At 47.2% G+C, this 22,825-nt stretch overlaps 1 protein-coding gene across 2 annotated transcripts in view; it reads left to right on the forward strand.

Annotated features, from left to right (window-relative positions):
• DDX17 (DEAD-box helicase 17) overlaps nt 1-22,825 on the forward strand; it is a 75,940-nt gene that overhangs the window by 11,143 nt on the left and 41,972 nt on the right. For both annotated transcript variants that reach the window (XM_082266175.1, XM_082266174.1), the window contains exon 2: nt 2,502-2,637. In XM_082266175.1, coding sequence (XP_082122301.1) covers nt 2,502-2,637 — 136 coding nt within the window. The remainder of the gene's footprint in view (nt 1-2,501; nt 2,638-22,825) is intronic.

The following is a 22,825-nucleotide window of genomic DNA, read 5'->3' on the forward strand; positions in this document are numbered from 1 at the left end:
TTAAGCCACGTTATTCAGCCTTTAGCAGCATCAGATGTTTTTACAGCTTGACGCTGCAGCTCCAGAACGCAGTTTTTTTTTTTTTTTTTTTTGGAGCTGTAAAACGCCTGTGCCACTTGGAGCTGCTAAAAGCTCTATGTGTGCATAAGTCCATAGAATAACATGGATGGGCGTTCTGCAGCTGCAAAAAGAAACGTCTGACGCTGCTCCAAAAACGTCCAGTGTGCATGAGGCCTTAAGGTCACTATAAAATCTGACAGTATACAGGCGGTCCCCGGGTTACAAACATCGGACTCATAAACGACTCCTACTTACAAAAAGGAGGGAGACAACAGGAAGTGAGGGGAAATCTACTCCTAGGAAGGGAAATTTACTCCTGTAAGAGTTCTCATGGGAAAAAACATGTCTCCACTGAAGCTTTCTAACCAATCCTTGTTTCCACAACAACCCAGCATTTTCAAAATCCAATTTTCATAGGGACAAAGTGAGGTTAAATCTTCTGAACAGGGAAACAGACAGCAAAACAAATGTTACAGGGGTGTTAACCCTTCCCTATGCTATCCAAAAAACGTAAAAAATATTATTTTGGCTGTAGCTACACTTAAAAAATGTACCGGTTCCGACTTACAAACAAATTCAACTTAAGAACAAACCTACAGACCCTATCTTGTTCGTAACCCAGGGACCTCCTGTAATCTATGTTATGAGGACCTACCTCAACTGGCAAGTCTGTTCCACTACATAGTTGTTGGCAGATCTAAAGAAGATTATAGTCAGATTGTAAGTTTTTTTTTTTTTTTTTTTTTTTTTTTTTTTTTTTTTTTTTCTTTTTTTTTTTTACCCCCTTAATGACCAGGCCATTTTTTTTTTTTTTTTTTGCCAGTTACTTTAACCTGACAATTGCACGGTCATGCAACGTTGTACTCAAAATTGATGTCCTTTTTTTTTTTTTTTTTTTTCTCACAAATCTAGCTTTCTTTTGGTGGTATTTGATCACCTCCTGCAATTTTTTATTTGTTTTTCTTTCTGCTATAAAACATTTCCAATAAAAAAAAATTTAAACTATTTTTTCATCATTGTAAGCCAATGTGTATTCTGCTACATATTTTTGGTAAAAAAAAATCCCAATAAGTGTATATTGATTGGTTCGCGCAAAAGTTATCGCGTCTACAAACTGCGGGAAAGATTTGTCATTTTTATTCTTTTTTTTTTTTTATACTAGTAATGGCAGCGATCAGCAATTTTTAGCGGGACTGTGACATTGCAGTAGACCAGACACCTAACTGACACTTTTCTGGGGGACCGGTGACAGTGCTACAAATATGCACTTACTGTACTAATGACATTGGCAGGGAAGGTGTTAAAACAAGGGGCGATCAAAGGGTTAAGTGTCTGCCTAGGGGATGCTTTCTAACTGTGTGGGGGTCGTATTTACTGGATGAACACAGACCTGTGTTCCTAAACGACTGCCCCCACTAACTGCTACAAGAAACAATGTACATGTATGTCGTTTCACGCAACAGAGCCAACCTGCCGAAGTATAACTGTGGCGGCTTTTAGGCAAGTGGTAAAGTAACCAAACACATTATAATCTCCCCTAGATCTACCAAAGGGTATGTAGTGCGAGGGCCTACCTGATTGGCTGACTGGATACAAACTAATTGGTTTAGTCGGGTACTCATATAGTTTAAGTTGATTGTACAGTCAGATTATAATGTCTGTGTGGTGAGCCTAACTCGCATACCGCTGACAATGAGGGGAAATCTGCAGCAGTGACACAGACAGAAATAAAAAAATCTAAAGATTGTTCTGTCCTTTCTCAACATCACCCTCCCCGCCCCCCCCCCCCCCCCCCCCCCCCGCCAGATTTTGTTTTTTTTGTTTGTTTTCTCTTTAGAGAACATTAATATTTTTGGTCTGTGCTGCTGCTGGAGGGTTTTCCTCCCAATTTCCTGTCTGGTAAAAGGCTGCCTATAAAGTTGGCCATACACTAGTGGATTCTTCAAACGGAAAACAGAGGTCTTGGGACTTTAATTGAGGCAGGTCACGAACTAAGATACAAAAGTAGAATATAAACTTTAATAATTTATTGTACATACAGTATTTGAGACAAATGACATCAGTTACAAATATGATGCAGACATGTTTACAGAAAAAGCTGACACACATAAATGCATATAGTATACTATTTATGCAGGTATTCTAAAGGCAGATACCTTTTTAATATACTATAGCTTTATCTAAGGGCCGATGTCCTCATCTAGGAAGTAGATGCTGACCTTGGCTGATGCTTGTACAAAGATGGCATCAGTCTTGGAGGGAGCATGGAAGATCAAGGCATTGTCAGGGAGAGTACTGTAATAAATACATGTGTTAAATTGGCTCATTCTTAGCATGCACTTGAAATGGAAAACTATCTAGTGCCAGGTCTGCTAAAAAAAAAAAAAATAACCATGGTTTAATGTATGTGTTTGTTTTTTTTTTTTTTTCCTTTTTTCCAGCATGGGTGGCCCCCGGTTTCCAAAGTTTGGTAATCCAGGTGAACGTCTTCGCAAAAAAAGATGGGATTTAAACGAACTTCCAAAATTTGAGAAAAACTTCTACCAAGAACATCCAGAAGTTGCACGTATGACAATAGTAGGTTGAGAAGAAACAATTACCACATTGTACAAATTTGAGAGTCGAGCAAGACGGGGCGGTGTTTGGTTTTTTTTTTTTTTTTATATATTGATTTTTAACTGATAACTTAAAGTTGTTCTAAAGCCTAAACCATTTTTTACCCTTGAAAGTAAAAATGGGCAAATAGGCAGATTTCTTTTTTTTTTTTTTAATGAAGAGACATGCTTTGTCTCTTCTGCCCCTGCCTGTTACCTGCCTGTCTGTCTGCCCCTGTACAGTGAGTTCACACGTGCAGCTCACTGTACAAATTTAGCAATGCTGAAGCTGATGGGACACATGCGTAAGAGTGGCATCATCGCAGTCCGGTCATTGACAGCAGCTGGTGGTGAGGACCTGGAAGCCGACAACCAGGGGAGCTCTGGGACGTTGCATTGCTGGACTGAAGGTGATGTATAGTTCCACTTTAATTGCATTGCTTGCAATAGTATTTTCGGTAGCAGTATGCCCCTTCACTTCCCTCCTTTTTTTTTTTTTTTTTTTTTTATACCTGACCTGAGCCTTCACTCGATCCAGCACTGTGCTCGTCTATATCAGGGCTCTCCCTTCTCCCAGCTATAACAGCTGTGAGTTTTAGGAGCTGTTGGCTCCCACTACTGTCCTTCAAATCCTGGGGCAGGACAGAGACGTGCGGTCTTATAGACACAAGCAGCTTGGGAGCAAATCTGCAGGTGTGCCCCCCGCAGCAAGAAGTTTGCCTTGAGGATATACCATGAGTAGGAGCCAGAAGGGCCTGTGTTTTTGTAATTTTTTTATTTTTTTTTTTAAACATTTACAATCCCTTTTATTTGTCATGTATTTGTATGCGTTACATTTTGTTTTTGTTTTATTTTTTTCATGTTTCCATTGTTCAATTGAACGACCGTGGTTGCTAAGTCCTAGTTCACACTGGTGTGATGCGGGAGATCCTGCAATTCCAGTGCAGGTTCCCGCATTGCAACTGAATCGCACACTGGTTTACACTGATATCTGCAAACCGCTGGGGGTGTAAATGTAAAGGTAATGACACCCCCAAATCAGATTGCAGTGTAAACTATCAAATAGTACAGGAATCATGAATACCCATGCGATCCATTTCGATGCAGACCAAAAAAAAAATGTTCCTGCACCATTTCGGTGCGATTTCAGCCATACAGTTTGTTTTTTGGCTGAATTTGCATCCCACAGACATTGCATGTGATCTGCACAGCAATGCGGTGTGAATCACACGGAATGTCTGTCATCGCACAAGTGTGAACCCAGCCTCAATGATAGAACAAGATCACCTTTTGTAAAAAAAAAAAAAAATAATAATGCACATTTTTTTTTTTTTTTTTGCAGGTAAAAGTGCATTCATTATTTTTTTTTTTTTTTTTTTGCATTGCACCTTCGATCAGCAGATTGTGGGAGCAATGCATGGATCCTCCAGACACTCAGTAATCAGTCTACTCATATATGGACAGGCAGTTACTGAATGGCATTAAGAATCAGAGAACTACATGCTATTGGCTACAGAGGCTAACTGTACTTTAGTTTAATTCACAGGAAATGTAATAAATAAAGCCGCCATGTGGAGGCGGAGCCCCAGACAGCCTCACTGGTTTCAAATTGTGACAGCGGGTGCAGGCCTAACAGCGGGGGGTTTACACATGCACACACACACACACACACACATTCCCGATGCAGTATGTATATCTGACAAGCAGGCTGCCGCCTGTCAGATGAAAGCAGTCCAGCGGCTCTGGAATTTCGTTGAAACCCCTAGTAGCAGTGCCCCACTACACACCATGCATGTGCATCTCATTAACAGGAACTTGTCACCAAAAAACAGCAGATCGGGGACTTTGTCCTCTGTGATAATGTGATAAAACAAAAAAAAAATTCTGACAGACGCAGCTCCATATTCTTCTTAACCATTGGGTTATGCTGCCCCCCCTACAGGACTAGGACACTAGGCAGGAAAATAGTTTACCACGCCTATGGGGCAGTCCCTGAAGGCATACACCCACTCACTCTGCTACAGGATTCAGTTTGTTTCTGCCTAGTTTAAGAGTAGGACCTAGTTCCCTGCCGGGACTTTGGTCTTAGCATTTATTTTATTTTAAAGGGAACCTTTTGTTAAAATTAAATCTTTTTTTTTTTTTTTTTTTTTATTGTTCCTGAGAGAACTACAATTAACAGTCGGACTGGATATTCTGGATCCTGAAGGTCTCCCAGTCTGGCCAGCGAGTGTGTGCAGTTCACAGCTCCGCGCTAGGCCTCGCCACGACAGAGCCCCAGACGGGGGCTTGCCCGCGAGTGAAACATCTCGACGATATGCACACGACCTGGTTCAGCCTGAGTCGCAGCATACCCCTTGGCCGTCAGCACCCCCTATTCCAAAATGGGGAGGTGGTCTGCCCAGAGTGTTGTCCATCCGGTCCATGGTGTAGTAAGTAGTGTCATCCCCCACCCCCCCCTTTGTGGTCCCTCGGGGTGGACGTGGGCCGCTCCTTCGGATGGTCGGACCCCCGGGTTCTTTTCCATCCCCCCAAGCCCCTCCTAACAGTCACGGTAGTCTTTTGGGCCCAACCTACCCCTCACGTCCCCCCCCCTGGGGTGAGGTAGGAGCTGGCTTTGCCACTTGCTCCAGTTGTGGGGGGGCGTTGATGTGGTTGTTGCTGATGGGGCTGTCTGGATCGTACACAGGAGTCTTTGAGCAAGTTCCCAGCCCCCTGGGGGTTAGTGACTGGGGCATGGATGTCCTTTGGGCTCCCTGCGGTTGTTATAGGCTGGTGGGGGAGCGGATGACTTTGTCCATGGGTCTGTGCCCCACGTGACTGGATCAGGCCAAAAAATTTAGTCCGTGGCTTTGCGGCCTGCTCGTGGCTGTCCAGGTACCTGACCAAGCTGGCCGATGGACTGACTAAGCTGTCCGAGTGCCTTACCAAGCTGAGTGGACGGTACTGCCGACAGGTGCATGCCGCCGGATCGGCCCGAAAATTGAGGCTACAGCTTTGCGACCTACTCGCAGCTCTCCGGGTACCTGACCAAGCTGTCCAAGGGACTGACTAAGCTGTCCGAGTGCCTTACCAAGCTGACCAAGCCGAGCGGATGCCGACGGATAGCCTTAGGAGGCCGGATCGGGACAAAAATTGAGGCTGCGCCTTGCGGTCTAATCGCGGCTGACAGGGCTAACTGCCTGAGCAACTGACCAGGCGGTCCACGTTCCTAACTGAGCTGCTAATCAAGCTGAGGGCCGACTCGGGACCGGATCAGGACCGCCTATTTGGGTCTTTGTTGGATGAACTTATCAAAGGACTCACAGGTGGGAAGAGTACTCTTCTTCCATTTGCTAAGGGCAAGTCACAGCGTAATAGATGAGGCCCTTATTTTTCAGCACACAGGCGGCCCCTTCGTGTCTGTCACGCAGGAGTTGGGACCCAAGCCACTTAGGTCACCTGGGGCAAGAAGACGTGGTCGGGTAAGCCGAGAACAGGCCCCTCCAGATCTGCGGACAATCTCCGTCTGCATGAAGGGACGCCCTCGCCCGTATCTGGGGGTGGGGGGGACGTCTTTGTTTTTCTGTCCGGAACCAGGGGCCTCCTTCATTCAGGATGAATGGACCCTTGAGCTGCTTCCATCAGGCTACAAGATCGAATTTGGTTCCTGACCGTCGGGACTGATTCTTCCCGTCCAATCTACGCTTTTCTTCTGATTGGTTAAGGGATCTCCCAGAGACGGTACAAGATCCGCTGTTGCAAAGGGTGATTGTGCCGGTTCCCTCTCAGGAACGCTTTCAATGGTTTTATTCAAACTTGATTATTGTTCCCAGGATAGACTGGAAAGTGCGTCCAATTCTGGACCTCAAGGCTCTGAATCGCTTTGTGCGGGTACAGAGGTTTAGAATGGAATCCCATTCGCACAGTAGTGGCGTTCCTACACCAAGGGGACTTTTTGGCCGCGGACGCATATCTGCACATCCCCTATTTAAGCTGGACACCAGCATTTTCTTTGCTTCGCTGCAGGAGAGGAACATTATCAATCTGTGGAGCTACCTTTTTTGGTCTTGCCTCCACCCCCAGGGTCTTCACCAAAGTGTTGGGCTCTGGTATAGGCATTACTGTGACAGCGGGGGGATTGCGGTACTAGGGTACCTGGACGATCTCCTCTTAAGAGCGGGCTCCCACTCAGTTCTGGTGGGTGATCTGTCAATCACTGTACGGACTCTGCAAGCGTTCGTTTGGACCATCAATTTCAGAAACTTTACTCTGGTCCCAGCCTCCAAATTGGTATATCTGGGTCTGACTCTAGACTCTTCCCCCCTTGAGGGGGGGGGGCAGTACTTGGAAAGCTGTGTGTCCAGGGGACCTGGACTCTGAAAGAGTCCAGACTTCTGAATAATATTCTGGAACTCGGAGCAATAAAGCTTTGCTTGAGTCACTGGACAAATCATCTGCGGAGTTGTCCAGTTCGGATTCAATCAGACAATGCCACAGCTGTGATTTGCGTCAATCAAGGGGGCACCAAGAGTGTCCTGGCAGCCCGGGAGGTGGGCCGAGATCCTAAAATGGGCAGAAAATTTTGTTCCAGCCCTCTCCGCCGTGCATATTCCTGAAATGGAGAACTGGTAGGTGGCTTAATTGAGCCATCAGGTGTTGAATCAGGGGGGATGGTCCCTGCACCTGGTGGTGTTTCACCTGTTTTATCTCTGGTGGGGGACATCCAATGTAGACCTGTTTGTTTCTCAGGTCAACGAGAAGGTACATAGGTTAGGTTTGTAGCCAGGTCTCGGGATCCTCTGGCTGACGCCACAGGCGCGCTGGTGGCTCCTTGGGGGTCAGTATCGGCTGATCTATACGTTTCCTCCGCTAAAGCTTCTGCAGAGGCTTCTGTGCAGGATAGAGGTGGAAGTGTTTCCGGTCTTGGTACGCAGTTCTGGTAAGATTGGTCGCCGATGCTCCTTGGAAACTTTCTCTCAGGGAAGATCTGCTGTCTCCAGAGCCGATCTTCCTATCTTGTTAAGCCAGCGACTGTAAAGCGGCCTACCTGTTGACTGCCAGGTATTGAAGGATAGGGGTCTTTCTGACTCAGTGATTCCTATATTGTCGAAAGCTAGAAAATCTACCTCCAGGAAGGTTCATCATCGTACATGGAATAAGGTGAATCCACGCTCCTTTTCAGTGGCTAGGATATTGGTTTTCCTCCAAAAAGGGCTTGAGCAGCGGTGGGCCTTTGGTACTATTAAAGGCCAGGTGTGGGCTTTGGCTGTATTTTTTTTTTCCAACACCCTTGAGCTATGCTATTTTTATCCAGGAGTTCCTCATGTGGCTTCTCCGATACGGTCCCCGTTAACCTCGTGGGATCTTAAATTGGTAGTGTCTGTCCTTCAAAAACCTTCCTATGGAAAACATTAGGGAGATTACTCTGCTTACATTGTCACAGAAGGGAGCCTTTATGGTGGCTATTACCTCTGTCCGCAGGATGTCTGGATGGGCGGCGGTGTCCTGCTGTTCACCTTCTCTGGTGGTCCACAGAGATAAAGTGGTACTTTGACCTAATCAGTCATTTCTTCCTAAGGTGGTTTCCGATTCTGATTCCATTTGAATGAAGACCTTGTGCTACCCTCATTCTGTCCTATGCCAAAGCATCCCAAGGAAATTGCCTTGCATTCTTTGGATGTGGTTTACCTGGCGGTTTCTGAGTCATTACGGAAATCACTTTTTTTTTTTTTTTGTCCTCACGGAAGGACCTCGGCTGCGTCTGCTGCGACCATATCCAGATGGATCTGGCATAAAGTGGTACAGGCCTATTCACTTAAGGGTCCGGTCCCACCTTTCCCTGTGAAGGCGCATTCTACTAGGGCGCTGAGTGCCTCTTGGGTTTTTCGCCATCTGGTGTCAGTAATGCAAGTTTGCAAGGCGGCAACTTGGTCGTCTGTGCACACATTCACTCAATTCTATGAAGTAGATGTGTCGGCGTCCTCGGATGCTTCTTTTGGCCACAAGGTTTTGCAGGCTGCTGTTTTAAAGAAATGTTTCTCTTTGAGGGTGTATGTTGAGTTTAGGTGAGCTCCATTTGTTTCCTGGTTGAGCTCCATGTTATCTGATTGACTAAGTTTAGCTTTTGGGAAACTACGTTTCTTTTTCTGCGTTCTATTCCCACCTCTCATGCAAATACTGCTTTGGAATGTCCCAATGGTTAAGAATATGGAGCTGCGTCTGTCAATGAACAATGGAGAACTGGATTTTTGACTTGCCGTAAAATCCTTTTCTCTGAAGTTCATTGACAGACTCAGCACCCGCCCCTCTATTTCTTAGTGGGTTGGGGTTTTTTCCCTCTGACACTGCTTGCAACAAAACTGAATCCTATTGCAGAGTGAGTGGGTGTATGCTTCAGAGAGACTGCCCCATAGGCGTGGTAAAGATTTTTCCTGCCTAGTGTCCTATTCCTGTAGGGGGCAGCATAACCCAATTGTTAAGAATATAGAGCTGCGTCTGTCAATGAACTAAAGAGAAAAGTAGAAAAGGAAATCCAGTTGTGTTTTTTTTTTTTTTTATAACTGTATTAGTCACACCCAAGTTAAAAAAAAAAAAAAAAAAAAAAAGGGGCCAGTAGCTACGAAAACTGTAGCTGCTGACTTGAAAAAAACAGCCTACCTGTCCTACGATCCAGCGGTGCACTCAGCCCAGCCATCTTCTTCCTCTGTCCCCCCTCGGCGGCGCGGGCAATTTTGCTATGGGACCCGGCTGTGACAGCTTGCGGCTTCAGTCAGATGCCCACTGCGCATGCGTGAGTCATGCTGCACATTGTGAATGGTGGATGCAGTCTTCTGGGACCTGTTAGTGTCCCAGAAAATGCAGGGGGAGGGGGAGCGAGAAGGAACTTCCATTCCAAATGGAAGTGGGAAGCAGGTACCTGTCAAAATCGGATACCTGCTCCGGCTTCCTCCAAAAGTGCCAATTGCGCAAGAGGAGCGAGCGGGGGACGAGTCCTTTAAGCAGAACTTCCCCTTTTGGGTTGTGTTCCACTTTAAGGTTTGACATATGGGTTAGCTATTAACTAGGTACAACCTCATCTTTAATATTTTACCAAAATTGGCTAATTTATTGCGTTTCTGCGTCCTAAAATTAACTTTAGTGTATTTTTTTTCAGAAATGTTTCCTAAAGCTTTGCTGTAATATCGTGTAACGTAAAAAATTGAAACTACTACTATTTTATTCTTTAGGGTGTCTGCTTTCAGAAAACGTTTTGGGGTTTTATGCAATCTTCAGGTCTAAAATGATTTTCTAACCATTTGAAGACCAGAGCTTGTTTATTTGCTAAATAAAAAAAATGCTTAGAACCCCCAAACATAGTGTGTGTGTGTATATACAGTTGGGCAAAAAAGTATTTAGTCAGCCACCAATTGTGCAAGTTCTCCCACTTAAAAAGATGGGAGAGAGGCCTGTAATTTTTCATCATTGGTACACTTCAACTGTGAGAGACAGAATGGGGGGAAAGAATCCAGAAAATAGCATTGTAGGATTTCTAATGAATTCATTTGTAAATTCCTCTGTAAAATAAGTTGGTCACCTACAGAATGGGGGGAAAGAATCCAGAAAATAGCATTGTAGGATTTCTAATGAATTCATTTGTAAATTCCTCTGTAAAATAAGTTGGTAACCCCGAGCCACACTCTGGATTACCCCAGAATGTTACTCCCCTTCCCTTCAATCCCCCGGTGTCCTCACACTTCTCCCTGCTCTGTGCAGGGCCGATGCCGGCACTTGCCTCCAATTCCCTTCCCTGCGAGCGTTGCAACACAGGGGGGTGGAACCGGCGGCAAATTCAAAAATGTAAATGCACAAATGACATGATATAAAGTTGTGATCCTGTGCCCTGTCTGTGCTTTTCCAGTGCTTTGTGCCTGAAAAATGGAGAATGACCATGGCGTCCAAAAAGCATTTTCTCTTACGTCCTCCGACAGTCGCCGCCACTTCATATTCATCACTAATGGGGTTATTGACCTTTTCTCCGCAGGAGTAGCTAGGCAACAAAATAGTTAATATCAAAGCTTTTTGCATATCCCACGCCTAGAGGGTGGTCCCCTCAGTCAATACCTCCCTGCTTTCTGCATTCCCAACTCAGTTTCTAATGCTTAGCTTAGGAGTAGGCTGGCTGTTCCTGTGCTGGGGCTCTGTCTCAGCTTCTTTTCTCTTTTTTGATTTTATTTGGAGTTTTTTTCTCTTTCTTTTACTTAGCTGTTTATTTTCAGCATTAGTTAGCTTCTTCTGATGAAGATGATCGTGCGGAGCTGGGTCTCGGACTGGCCACCCTGGATCCCAGGGCTCAGGGCCAGGGGCTTCCCAGCCTGCCATCTAGCGTTCAGCACAGGTTTCCCTGGCACATTGAACGACCCATCCCTGTTCGCTGCAGGGATGCTATCTGTGAGGTGGCTACCTCACTGGACGCCATTGCGGTTTCGCACCGCAGTTCCACTGCGTCACGGCTGCGACACTCCCTGTCCTCAGTACAGCGGTTTGGTCGCTGGAGCAGGCTCCCCATGCCATCCGGACCGGTAAGTGTATCTCTATGTGGGGACCTGTCTATTGGGTGTCAGTCTGGGACTGTGTGACCCTGCATGTCTGTGTGGCTGCTGAGCTCCCTGTCAGTTCCTGTGTGGAATTACTGCCTGTGTGTGGGCTGCGAGGAGGGGGGGGCTCTCCTGCTCTGCTGAGTGCATACATGAAGCAGCCTGGGTTTGGACATGCTGTGCGGCGACCCGCCATTTTTTTTTTGCGGCAGAATTGTGGTGGTAAGGCGCAGCGTTTTTGGCGCCAAACGCCACCATTTTGGCGGCGATCGATCAGGCCACATGTCGGCGCCATTTTCTATTTGCCTATGAACTCCTCAGCCGAGTGGCCATGTTTGTGTAGCCTTACATAGGCTTTACAGGGGCAGTCAGTCCTGCATCACTTCCTTTTGCTCTGGGACAGCGATCGGTGGCAGCAGCCTGTGTGATCTCTCCAGGTTTTTACCTTTCCATTTTCCTGTATTCCTTGCCTAGTGTTCTTATCCCTGTGGGGGTCAGTGTATTCAGTGGGTGCGGTGTGCTACGCTCGCCGCAATCTTAAAGGGGCAGTACTCCTTTTTTCCTAATACTACTGGGGCATGGATTCTCAGGATTGCAAGTTTCCTCCCGCCTTGGTGGGGGGGCCAAGGGGCTGCTGCTTCCCCCGAGGGGGCTGATCTGGCTACTATTGTGGCAAATTTGGCTTCTCGGGTGCAGATGCTGGTGGCTGATCGATCCACAAAACGGCCCAGGGTGTCTATTTCCTCTGATTCAGAGGGCAATGGGGCTGCTATGGCTGGAGTGCCCTTCTCAGGGTCTCACTCATCTCTAGACCTTGTAGGGTCTGAGGGGGAGGCTGAGGTGGAAGGGGTTGATAATTCTCCCCCTGGCTCGTCTGAAGAGCTTGCACTCATGGATGAGTTGGTTGCTTCTATCAAGCAAACGCTGCATTTGCAGGATGAACCATGTCCTCCTGTTTTGATGTCCTCTTATGGGACGCAAAGAAAACGCAAAACATCGCAGGTTTTTCCTTGCTCTACGGAATTTCAGCGTGCGGTTGATGAGCAATGGCGCAATTTAAAAAAGCCTTTTGCTGTGCCGAGTAGGTTCAAGCTGCGTTATCCATTTACACCCGCCACTGATGAGCGCTGGTGTGTGCCGCCTCAGGTGGATCATGCAGTGGCAATTTTAAATAAATCCACTGCGATCCCTGCTGAGGATACCCCGGTGTTCCGGGACCCTACGGACAGGAGATTGGAGTCTCTGGCCCGTCATTCTTATACGGTTGCTGGCTCTATGCTGAAGCCGATTTTTGCTTCCATTATGGCAGCCCAGGCTATTGCGGATTGGACGCAGGTGCTCAGGCGCACCCTGGTGGCTGACTCTGCCCCCGCCGACAATTTTGGCTATGGTGGATCAGATTCATCAGGGTGTCATGTATTTGTGTGATGCGGACTTAGATTTGGTCCCTTTGGCTGCGCGTCTTTCAAGTGTGGCGGTATTGAACCGTCGTCTGATATGGCTGAAATGTTGGTCTGTTGACCAATCTTCTCGCAAGACTTTAGCTAATTGGCCCTACGCGGGATCTCGCCTTTTTGGCAAATCTTTGGATACTCTGATAAAGGGTATTTCTGGGGGTAAGAGCACTCTCTTGCCCCAGACTCACAAGAATAAGTTTGTTCGTGGTAAGAAGAATGCCTCGTTTAGACCCTCTCAGGGGTCCTTTCGTGCCTTTCGGTCGCACTATAAGGGCAAGCCCTTCAAGGGCCAAGGCTCCCAGAAGAAGCCGTGGACGGGTAAGCAGAAGTCCGGCCAGTCCGGATCCGCTGCCCATAACAATACGGCCTAAAGGGACGCCCTCACCCAGTTCTGGGGTGGGGGGACGTTTGCTCGGTTTTCTTCAACCCTGGCTGGACCGCATTCGGGACAGGTGGGTTCAGGAAATCGTTTGATCTGGTTACAAGATCGAGTTTCTCTCTCGGCCGGCGGGCAGATTTTTCCCCTCAAACCTTCAGCTGACTCCGGAGCGCTTGCGGGATCTGCACCTGGCGGTGCGGGACCTGCGGGCCCAGGGGGGTGGTTGTTCCGGTGCCTCATCGGGACAGATTTCGGGGGTTCTATTCCAATCTGTTCACTGTGCCCAGAAAGGAGGGCAAGGTACGTCCGATTCTGGACTTGAAAGCTCTGAACTACTTTGTGCGGGTTCGCAAGTTTCGCATGGAATCCCTGCGCTCGGTGGTGGCTGCCCTGGTTCTGGGGGAATTCATGGCCTCCATCGATTTGAAAGATGCGTATCTTCACATTCCAATTTTCGAGGGTCATCAGAGGTACCTTCGATTCGCCATTGTGGAGGATCACTACCAATTTGTGACGTTACCCTTCGGTCTCGCTTCGGCTCCGCGGGTTTTCACCAAGGTGCTTGCGCCGGTCCTGGCTTTATTGAGAGCCCAGGGCGTCTCTGTCTTGGGGTATCTGGACGATAGCTTGATTCGGTCTGCGACCAGTCAGGGCCTGGTGAACGACCTGTCCATCACGATGCAGACTCTGCAGGAGTTCGGTTGGACGATAAATTTCCCAAAGTCAACGTTGTGTCCGTCCGTTCGGCTTCCCTACCTGGGAATGATACTGGACTCTGTTCAAGCGAAGGTCTTCCTGCCGGAAGACAAGCTCCGGACACTTCACAACGAAGTCGGGTCCATCAGGGACAATCAGTGCTCGTCCCTCCGGACGTGTATGAGGTGTCTGGGATTGATGGTCTCGGCCTTCGAGGCAATTCCCTTCGCCCAGTTTCACACATGGGATCTTCAGGCGGAGGTCCTGGCCAAGTGGGATGGGCGTCCGCAATCTCTGGATCTGCGGATTTCGTTGAGCCGCCTCACCCGAAGGGGTCTTTTGTGGTGGCTCCAGTCCCCGGCGGTGTCGGGGGGCAAGTATTTTCGTCCATTGTCGTGGACAGTGATCACCACGGATGCCAGCCTGTCGGGCTGGGGTGGTGTCCTGGGCGTTCTGTCCGCCCAGGGAACTTGGTCGGGGGAGGAATCCTCCCTTCCGATCAACATTCTGGAATTGCGAGCAATTCATCTCTTCCTTCTGCGTTGGCCGGACAGGCTTCAAGGCTGTCCGGTTCGGGTGCAGACGGACAATGCCACAGCGGTGGCCTACATCAACCACCAAGGGGGCACCAGGAGTGCCCGCGCGGCTCGGGAAGTGGCCGACATTCTGTCTTGGGCCGAGACGCACGTCCCGGCGATAACGGCAGTTCACATTCCGGGAGTGGAGAACTGGCAGGCGGATTATCTGAGTCGCCAGACCCTGGACCAGGGAGAATGGTCCCTTCACCCGGATGTCTTTCAGATGCTGTGCGCGAAGTGGGGGTCCCCAGATGTGGACCTGTTCGCGTCTCGTCTAAACAACAAGGTGGAAAGGTTCATAGCAAGGACGCGCGATCCTCGGGCAGACGCCTCAGACGCGTTAGTGACATCCTGGAGTCAGTATCGTCTGATGTATGCCTTTCTACCGATTCAGCTGCTGTCCAGGTTCCTTCGCAGGTTGGCCTCGAAACCGCGCACGGTGATTCTGGTGGCACCGGACTGGCCTCGCCGGTCTTGGTACGCAGATCTCGTGAATCTGACGGTCGACGCTCCGTGGCGTCTGCCTCTTCGAGAAGATCTCCTGTCTCAAGGACCGATCTTCCATCCTGCTTTACAGTCGCTGGCTTTAACGGCCTGGCTGTTGAGAGCCAGGTCCTGAAGGATAGGGGTTTCTCCCCTGAGGTCATTCCCACTTTGATCAAGGCTAGAAAAGCCTCTTCGGGGAAGATTTACTACCGTACTTGGAAGGCGTATTTTGCCTGGTGTGAGTCCAGGGGGTATTCCACTCGCTCATACTCTGTGTCGAGAGTGTTGGCTTTCCTCCAAACTGGAGTGGACCAGCGTTTTGGCATTGGCCATGATTAAGGGTCAGATCTCTGCGCTGGCCGTTCTTTTTCAACGCCCTGTGGCGTCTAATTCTTTGGTTAGCACCTTTGTTCAAGGGGTGCGTCACTTGGCTCCTCATCGGAGGAATCCTTTACCTCCATGGGATTTGAACCTTGTTCTGTCCGTGTTGCAACATGCTCCCTTTGAGAAGATCAGGGAGATCTCATTGCCTCTCTTGTCTAAGAAGGTTGCCTTTTTGGTGGCGATCACTTCGGCTCGCAGGGTATCGGAGCTGGCGGCTTTGTCCTGCAGCTCTCCCTACTTGGTGATTCACCTGGATAAGGTGGTCTTGCGACCTAACCCTTCTTTTCTTCCGAAGAGGATCTCGGAATTTCACCTCAATGAGGACATTGTCTTGCCTTCGCTTTGCGCGAAGCCTAAGCATCCAAGGGAGGTGGCTTCGCATTCCTTGGATGTTGTTCGGGCGATCAGGGTTACCTGTCATCGACAAAATCCTTTCGCAAGTCGGATTCTCTTTTTGTTCTTCCAGAGGGTCCTCGGAAGGGCATGGCAGCATCGGCTGCGACCATCGCCAAATGGATCAGACAGACTATTGTGCAAGCCTATGCTTTGAAGGGGAAGGTTCCCCCTTTCCCTGTGAAGGCGCACTCTACCAGGTCTCTGAGTACGTCTTGGGCCTATCGTCATCAGGCTTCTGTGGCCCAGGTGTGTAAGGCGGCGACTTGGTCGTCAGTTCACACCTTCTCAAAATTCTACAAGGTGGATGTTCAGGCATCGGTGGATGCTTCCTTTGGCCGCAAAGTTCTTAGTGCGGCAGTGCCTTAGGGCCCCTTGTTTTGGGTCCTTGGCTGTTGGGATGTCTTTATCCCTAGGTTACTTGTTTTCCTGGGTTGTTGCTCCTCTTGAGCACGTTTTCCTGTTGCCCAGTTGGTTCTCTTACCTTGGTAAGGTTCCTTTCTCTGATGTAGGTACTGCGTTGCTTTAGGCGCGGCTGCTTTTTTTCCCACCCCTCATGTCTACACTGCTATGGGACGTCCCCATTAGTGATGAATATGAAGTGGCGGCAACTGTCGGAGGACGTAAGAGAAAACTGAATTTTTGTAAGATCTTACCTGTAAAATTCCTTTCTCTGAGTCCTCCGACAGTCGCCGCCCCCGCCCCTCTTTTGGGGTTTTGTTTATGTACTCTACTGCTATGCTACTGAAACTGAGTTGGGAATGCAGGAAGCAGGGAGGTATTGACTGAGGGGACCACCCTCTAGGGGTGGGATATGCAAAAAGCTTTGATATTAACTATTTTGTTGCCTAGCTACTCCTGCGGAGCAAAGGTCAATAACCCCATTAGTGATGAATATGAAGTGGCGGCGACTGTCGGAGGACTCAGAGAAAGGAATTTTACAGGTAAGATCTTACAAAAATTCTGTTTTTTTCTTTTATTTTTTTTACACAAAAGTGCTTTTAGACGAACTGGAAAACAGTGAAACTGAGTTACTTGAAGAACAGAGCGATAGCAATTTGAGGGAAAATCCATCATCGGGTACGGAAAGTGACAACCGCTACGATTCTGATGTCTTTCTGGCACATAGCTTGTGGAAATTGGGGAAGTATATCAAATGATTCTTCAGAATTTCCAACGAAGCTATGTGCCAGAAAGACATAAGAATCGTCGATGTCGTCACTTTTCCGTACCTGATGACGAATTTTCCCGCAAATCGCTAATGCTCAGTTCTTCAAGTAACTCCGGTTTGCCGTCGCATCCCTGTTTTCCAGTTCGTCTAAAAGCGCTTTTGAGCAAAAAGAATGCTTTTTGGACGCCATGGTCGCTCATTTTCTAGGCACAAAGAACTAGAAAAGCACAGGCAGGGTACTGGAAAAGTCACCAGGTGCAATTCTGTGGTGAAATGGCATGATACAGTGTAATCCGTTAGGATCACAACTTGGTATCATGTCATTTAGTGTATTTACTACATTTTTGAAATTGTCTCTGGTTTCACCCCCCTGCGTCGCAACGCTCACAGGGAAGGGAACCGGAAGACAGGTGCCGGCATCGGCCGAGCACAGAGCAGGGAGAGAGTGTGAGGTCAGCGGGAGGATGGAAGGAGGATGGCAGGGGATCGCAGGGGAAGGTGAGTTTTAAATATAAAACAGATTTCCATGCAAAACAATGTACCGCTTTTAGCACAGAAATACTGACATAATCAGGCCGCCAGGGAGTTTAAGAGGCTCCTCTGTCCTCCACTTGTTACCTGTATTAATGGCACCTGTTTGAACTTGTTATCAGTATAAAAGACACCTGTCCACAACCTCAAACAGTCACACTCCAAACTCCACTAAGGCCAAGACCAAAGGGCTGTCAAAGGACACCAGAAACAAATTTGTAGACCCTGCACCAGGCTGGGAATGCTGAATCTGCAATAGGCAAGCAGCTTGGTGTGAAGAAATCAACTGTGGGAGCAATTAGAATATGGAAGACATACAAGACCACTGATAATCTCCCTCGATCTGGGGCTCCACACAAGATCTCACCCCGTGGCGTCAAAATTATCACAAGAACGGTGAGCAAAAATCCCAGAACCACACAGGGGACCTAGGGAAATGACCTGCAGAGAGCTGGGACCAAAGTAACAAAGGCTACCATCAGTAACACACTACGCCGCCAGGGACTCAAATCCTGCAGTGCCAGATGTGTCCCCCTGCTTAAAACAGTACATGTCCAGGCCCATCTGAAGCTTGCAAGAGAGCATTTGGATGATCCAGAAGAGGATTGGGAGAATGTCGTATGGTCAGCTAAAATTAAAGTAGAACTTTTTGGTAAAAAACTCAGCTCGTTGTGTTTGGAGGGGAAAGAATGCTGAGTTGCATCCAAAGAACACCATACCTACTGTGAAGAACGGGGGTGGAAACCTCATGCTTTGGGGCTGTTTTTCTGCAAAGGTACCAGGATGACTGATCCGTGCAAAGGAAAGAATGAATGGGGCCATGTATCGTGAGATTTTGAGTGAAAAACTCCTTCCATCAGCAAGGGCATTGAAGATGAAATGTGGCTGGGTCTTTTCAGCATGACAATGATCCCAAACACACCGCCCGGGTAACGAAGGAGTGGCTTTGTAAGAAGCATTTCAAGGTCCTGGAGGGAGTTGAAAGTGGGCCAAAATACCAGCAACAGTGTGTGAAAACCTTGTGAAGACTTACAGAAAACGTTTGACCTCTGTCATTGCCAAAAAAAGGGTATATAACAAAGTAATGAGATGAACTTTTGTTATTGACCAAATACTTATTTTCCACCATAATTTGCAAATTCTTTAAAAATCAGACAATGTGATTTTCTGTATTCCCCCCCCCCCCCCCCCCCCCCTCATTTTGTCTCTCCTAGTTGAAATATACCTATGATGAAAATGACAGGCCTCTGTCATATTTTTAAGTGGGAGAACTTTTTTGCCCTGTGTGTGTGTGTGTGTGTGTGTGTGTGTGTGTATACAGTTGTGCTCATAAGTTTACATACCCTGGCAAAATGTGATTTCGTTGCCATTTTTCAGAGACTATGAATGATAACACAAAAACTTTTCTTTCACTGATGGTTAGTGTTAGACTGAAGCCATTTATTCTCAATCAACTGTGTTTTTTACTCTTCTTCTTTTTTTTTTTTTTTTTTAAGTCATAATTACAACAGAAACTACCCAAATGACCCCGATCAAAAGTTTACATACCCCAGTTCTTAATACCGTGTATTGCCCCCCCTTTAGCATCAATGACAGCTTGAAGTCTTTTGTGGTATTTGTGGATGAGGCTCTTTATCTTCTCAGATGGTAAAGCTGCCCATTCTTCCTGGCAAAAAGCCTCCAGTTCCTGTAATTTCTTGGGCTGTCTTGCATGAACTGCACGTTTTGAGATCTCCCCAGAGTGGCTCAATGATATTGTGGTCAGGAGACTAAAATGGCCACTCCAGAATCTTCACTTTATTCTGCTGTAGCCAATGACAGGTCGACTTGGCCTTTTGTTTAGGATTGTTGTCATTTTGGAATGTCCAAGTACGTCCCATGTGCAGCTTCCGGGCTGATGAATGCAAACTTTACTCCAGTATTTTTTGATAACATACTGCATTCATCTTGCCATCCATTCTGACCAAATTTCCTGTGCCTTTGTAGCTCACACATCCCCAAAACTTCAGCGATTCACCTCTGTGTTTCACAGGAATGGTGTACCTTTTAGTGTCCATTCACACTAGTACGACTTGGTCAGCCTGACAAGTCACGCACTGTCACGGTCCATTGACTGGTACAGGAACTGTTCTAATAGGAGCGACATAAGTCGCTCCGACTTAGAAAAAGGGTCCTGTACTACTTCGGGGGACCTGGAGCGACTTGCATAGACCTTCATTTTATTAAGTCCGTGCAAGTCGTGCCGAAGTCACGGTGCACGCGACTTCACAGGTCGCCCCCGAAGTTGTGCCGCTGCAGTGTGAACCGGCACTTAAGGCCTTGTTGACTCCTCTCCAAATGTAGCGTTTATGATTGTGGTGAGAGCTCAATTTTGGTCTCATCACTCCAAATGACTTTGTGGCAGAAGGTTTGAGGCTTGTCTTTGTGCTGTTTGGCATATTGTAAGCGGAATGCTTTGTGGCATTTGCGTAGTAATGGCTTTCTTCCGGCGACTCGACCATGCATCCCATCTTTCTTCAAGTGCCTCCTTAATGTGCATCTTGAAACAGCCACACCACATGTTTTCAGAGAGTCCTGTATTTCACCTGAAGTTATTTGTGAGATTTCTTTGCATCCCAAACAATTTTTTCCTGGCAGTTGTGCCAGAAATCTTAGTTGGTCTACCTGACCGTGGTTTGGTTTCAACAGAACCACTCTTTTTCCAGAGTTTGAACACTGATTGGCATTCTCAATTCCTTGGATATCTTTTTATATCCCTTTCCTGTTTTATACATTTCAACAACCCTTTCCCGCAGATCCTTTTGACAATTCTTTTGCTTTCCTCATGACTCAGAATCCAGAAATGTCAGTGCAGCACTGAATGAAAGATGCAAGGGTCTGTCAGTAGTCCAGAAAGTCAATTGGCTTTTTAGAAGCACACACTAATTACAAGCAAACAGATCCCAGGTGAGTATGGTTACCTTTTTTTAATAGCCATTCAAATCCTTTTGTGTCAACTTGTGCATGTTATCAGGCCAAAATCACCAGGGTATGTAAACTTTTGATCAGGGTCATTTGGGTGGGTTCTATTGTCATTATGATTTACAAAGAGTAAACACAGTTGATTGATAATAAATGGCTTCAGCCAAATGCTAACCATGAGTGAAAAAAGGTTTTGTGTTTCTCATTCATATTCTCTGAAAAATGGCCAAGAAATCATAAATTCTGCCAGGGTATGTAAACTTATGAGCACAACTGTATGTGGGTATGTGTGTGTGTGAAGAAATTACACTTTGCTACAATGTAAAGTAGTGAGTGTACAGTTTATATAACAGTGTAAATTTGCTGTCCCCTCAAAATAACACAGCCAATGTCTAAACCGCTGGCAACAAAAGTGAGTACACCCCTAAGTGGAAATGTCCAAAGTGGGCCCAATTAGCCATTTTCCCTCCCTGGTGTCATGTGACCTGTTAGTGTTACAAGGTCTCAGGTGTGAATGGGGAGCAGGTGTTAAATTTGGTGTTTTCGCTCTCACTCTCATACTGGTCACTGGAAGTTAACCACTTTACCACCGGAGGATTTTGCTGTCTTGCGTCCAGGCCACTTTTTGCAATTCGGCACTGTGCGACTTTAACTGACAATTGCGCGGTCGTGCGATGCCGTACCCAAACAAAATGTACGTCCTATTTTTTTTTCCCCACAAACAGAGCTTTCTTTTGGTGGCATTTGATCACCTGTGCGTTTTTTTTTTTTTTTTTTTTTTTTTTTTTTTTTTTGCGCTATAAACAAAAAAAAACCTATTTTTTTTTATATAAAATTCCCCCCCCCCCCCCCCCAAAAATGTAAAAATCCAAATTTTTTTTAATTTTTGGCCAATTTGTTTTCTGCTACCTATGTTTGGTAAGAAAAAAAATCGCAATAAGCGTATTTTGATTGGTTTGCGCAAAAGTTATTGCGTTTACTAACTAAGGGAAAGATTTCTGTCATTTTTGGTGTTGTGTTTTTTTTTTTTTTTTTTGCGGGACTGCGACATTGCAGCGGACAGATCGGACCCTTGGCTGACATTTTTGACACTTTTGGGGGTACCAGTGACATTTCTACAGTAATCAGTGCTATAAATATGCACTGTTACTGTAAAAATGACACTGGCAGGGAAGGGGTTAATTTTATTGGAGAGGGAGGGGTTAATGTATGCCTGGTGCTTACTAACGTGTGGGGGAGGTGACTGAGTGACACAGGGACAGATCGCATTTTCAGCTATGCTGAACCCTGCAATCTGTCACTGTCTGTCACTTAGGAGATCTGTCCGCTTTGTTTACACAAGCGGGCGGATCTCCAAACTCGATTCCCCGACGATCGGGGAAGAGCAGTGGCGATCGCCGCCGCTCCTCCCCTGGCCCGACTCCCGCTGTGAATGAATACAGCGGGAGCGAGCGCCGCCCACAAGGGGAGGAGTCCAGCGACGTAGGTCTACATCCCTGGACGATAACTAAGCACTTTGCCGCAGTAGAGCTCGAGTGAGCGGTCGGCAAGTGGTTAAACATGGCACCTCATGGCAAGGAACTCTGAGGATCTGAAAAAAAGAATTGTTGCTGTACATAAAGATGGTCTAGGCTGTAAGAAAATTGCCAAGACCCTGAAACTGACCATATAGCGGTTTAATAGGATAGGTTACACTCAGAACAGGCCTTGCCATTGTTTGACCAAAGGAGTTGAGTGCAGGGGCTCAGCGTCATATCCAGAGGAGGTCTTTGGGAAATCGACATATGAGTGCTGCCAGCATTGCTGCAGAGGTTGAAAGGGGGGGTTACAGCCTGTCAGTGCTCAGACCATACGCTGCACAGTGCATTAAATTGGTCTGCATGGCTGTCGTCCCAGAAGGAAGCCTCTTCTAAAGGTGATGCACAAGAAAGTCCACAAACAGTTTGCTGAAGACATGCAGACTAAGGGCATGGATTACTGGAACCATGTCCTGTGGTCTGATGAGACCAAGATAAACTTAGTTGGTTCAGATGGTGTCAAGCGTGTGTGACGGCAACCAGGTGAGGAGTACAAAGACAAATGTGTCTTGCCTACAGTCAAGTATGATGGTGGGAGTGTCATGGTCTGGGGCTGCATGAGTGCTGCCGGCACTGGGGATCTACAAGTTCATTGAGGGAACCATGAATGCCAACATGTACTGTGACATACTGAAGCAGAGCACGATCCCCTCCCTTCGGTGACTGTGCCACAGGCAGTATTCCAACATGTCAACTACCCCAAACAAACCTCCAAGACAACCACTGCCTTGCAAAAGAAGCTGAGGGTAAAGGTAATGGACTGGCCAAGCATGTCTCCAGTCCTAAACCCTATTGAGCATCTGTGGGGCATCCTCAAACGGAAGGTGGAGAAGCACAAGGTCTCTAACATCCACCAGCTCCGTGATGTCATCATGGAGGAGTGGAAGATGACTCCAGTGGCAACCTGTTGAAGCTCTAGTGAACGCCATGCCCAAGAGGATTAAGGCAGTGCTGGAAAATAATGGTGGCCACACAAAATATTCACGTTTTGGGCCCAATTTGG

The sequence above is a fragment of the Pelophylax lessonae genome (genome assembly GCF_965119305.1).
Source record: "Pelophylax lessonae genome assembly, chromosome: 8".
NCBI classification, from domain to species: domain Eukaryota; kingdom Metazoa; phylum Chordata; class Amphibia; order Anura; family Ranidae; genus Pelophylax; species Pelophylax lessonae.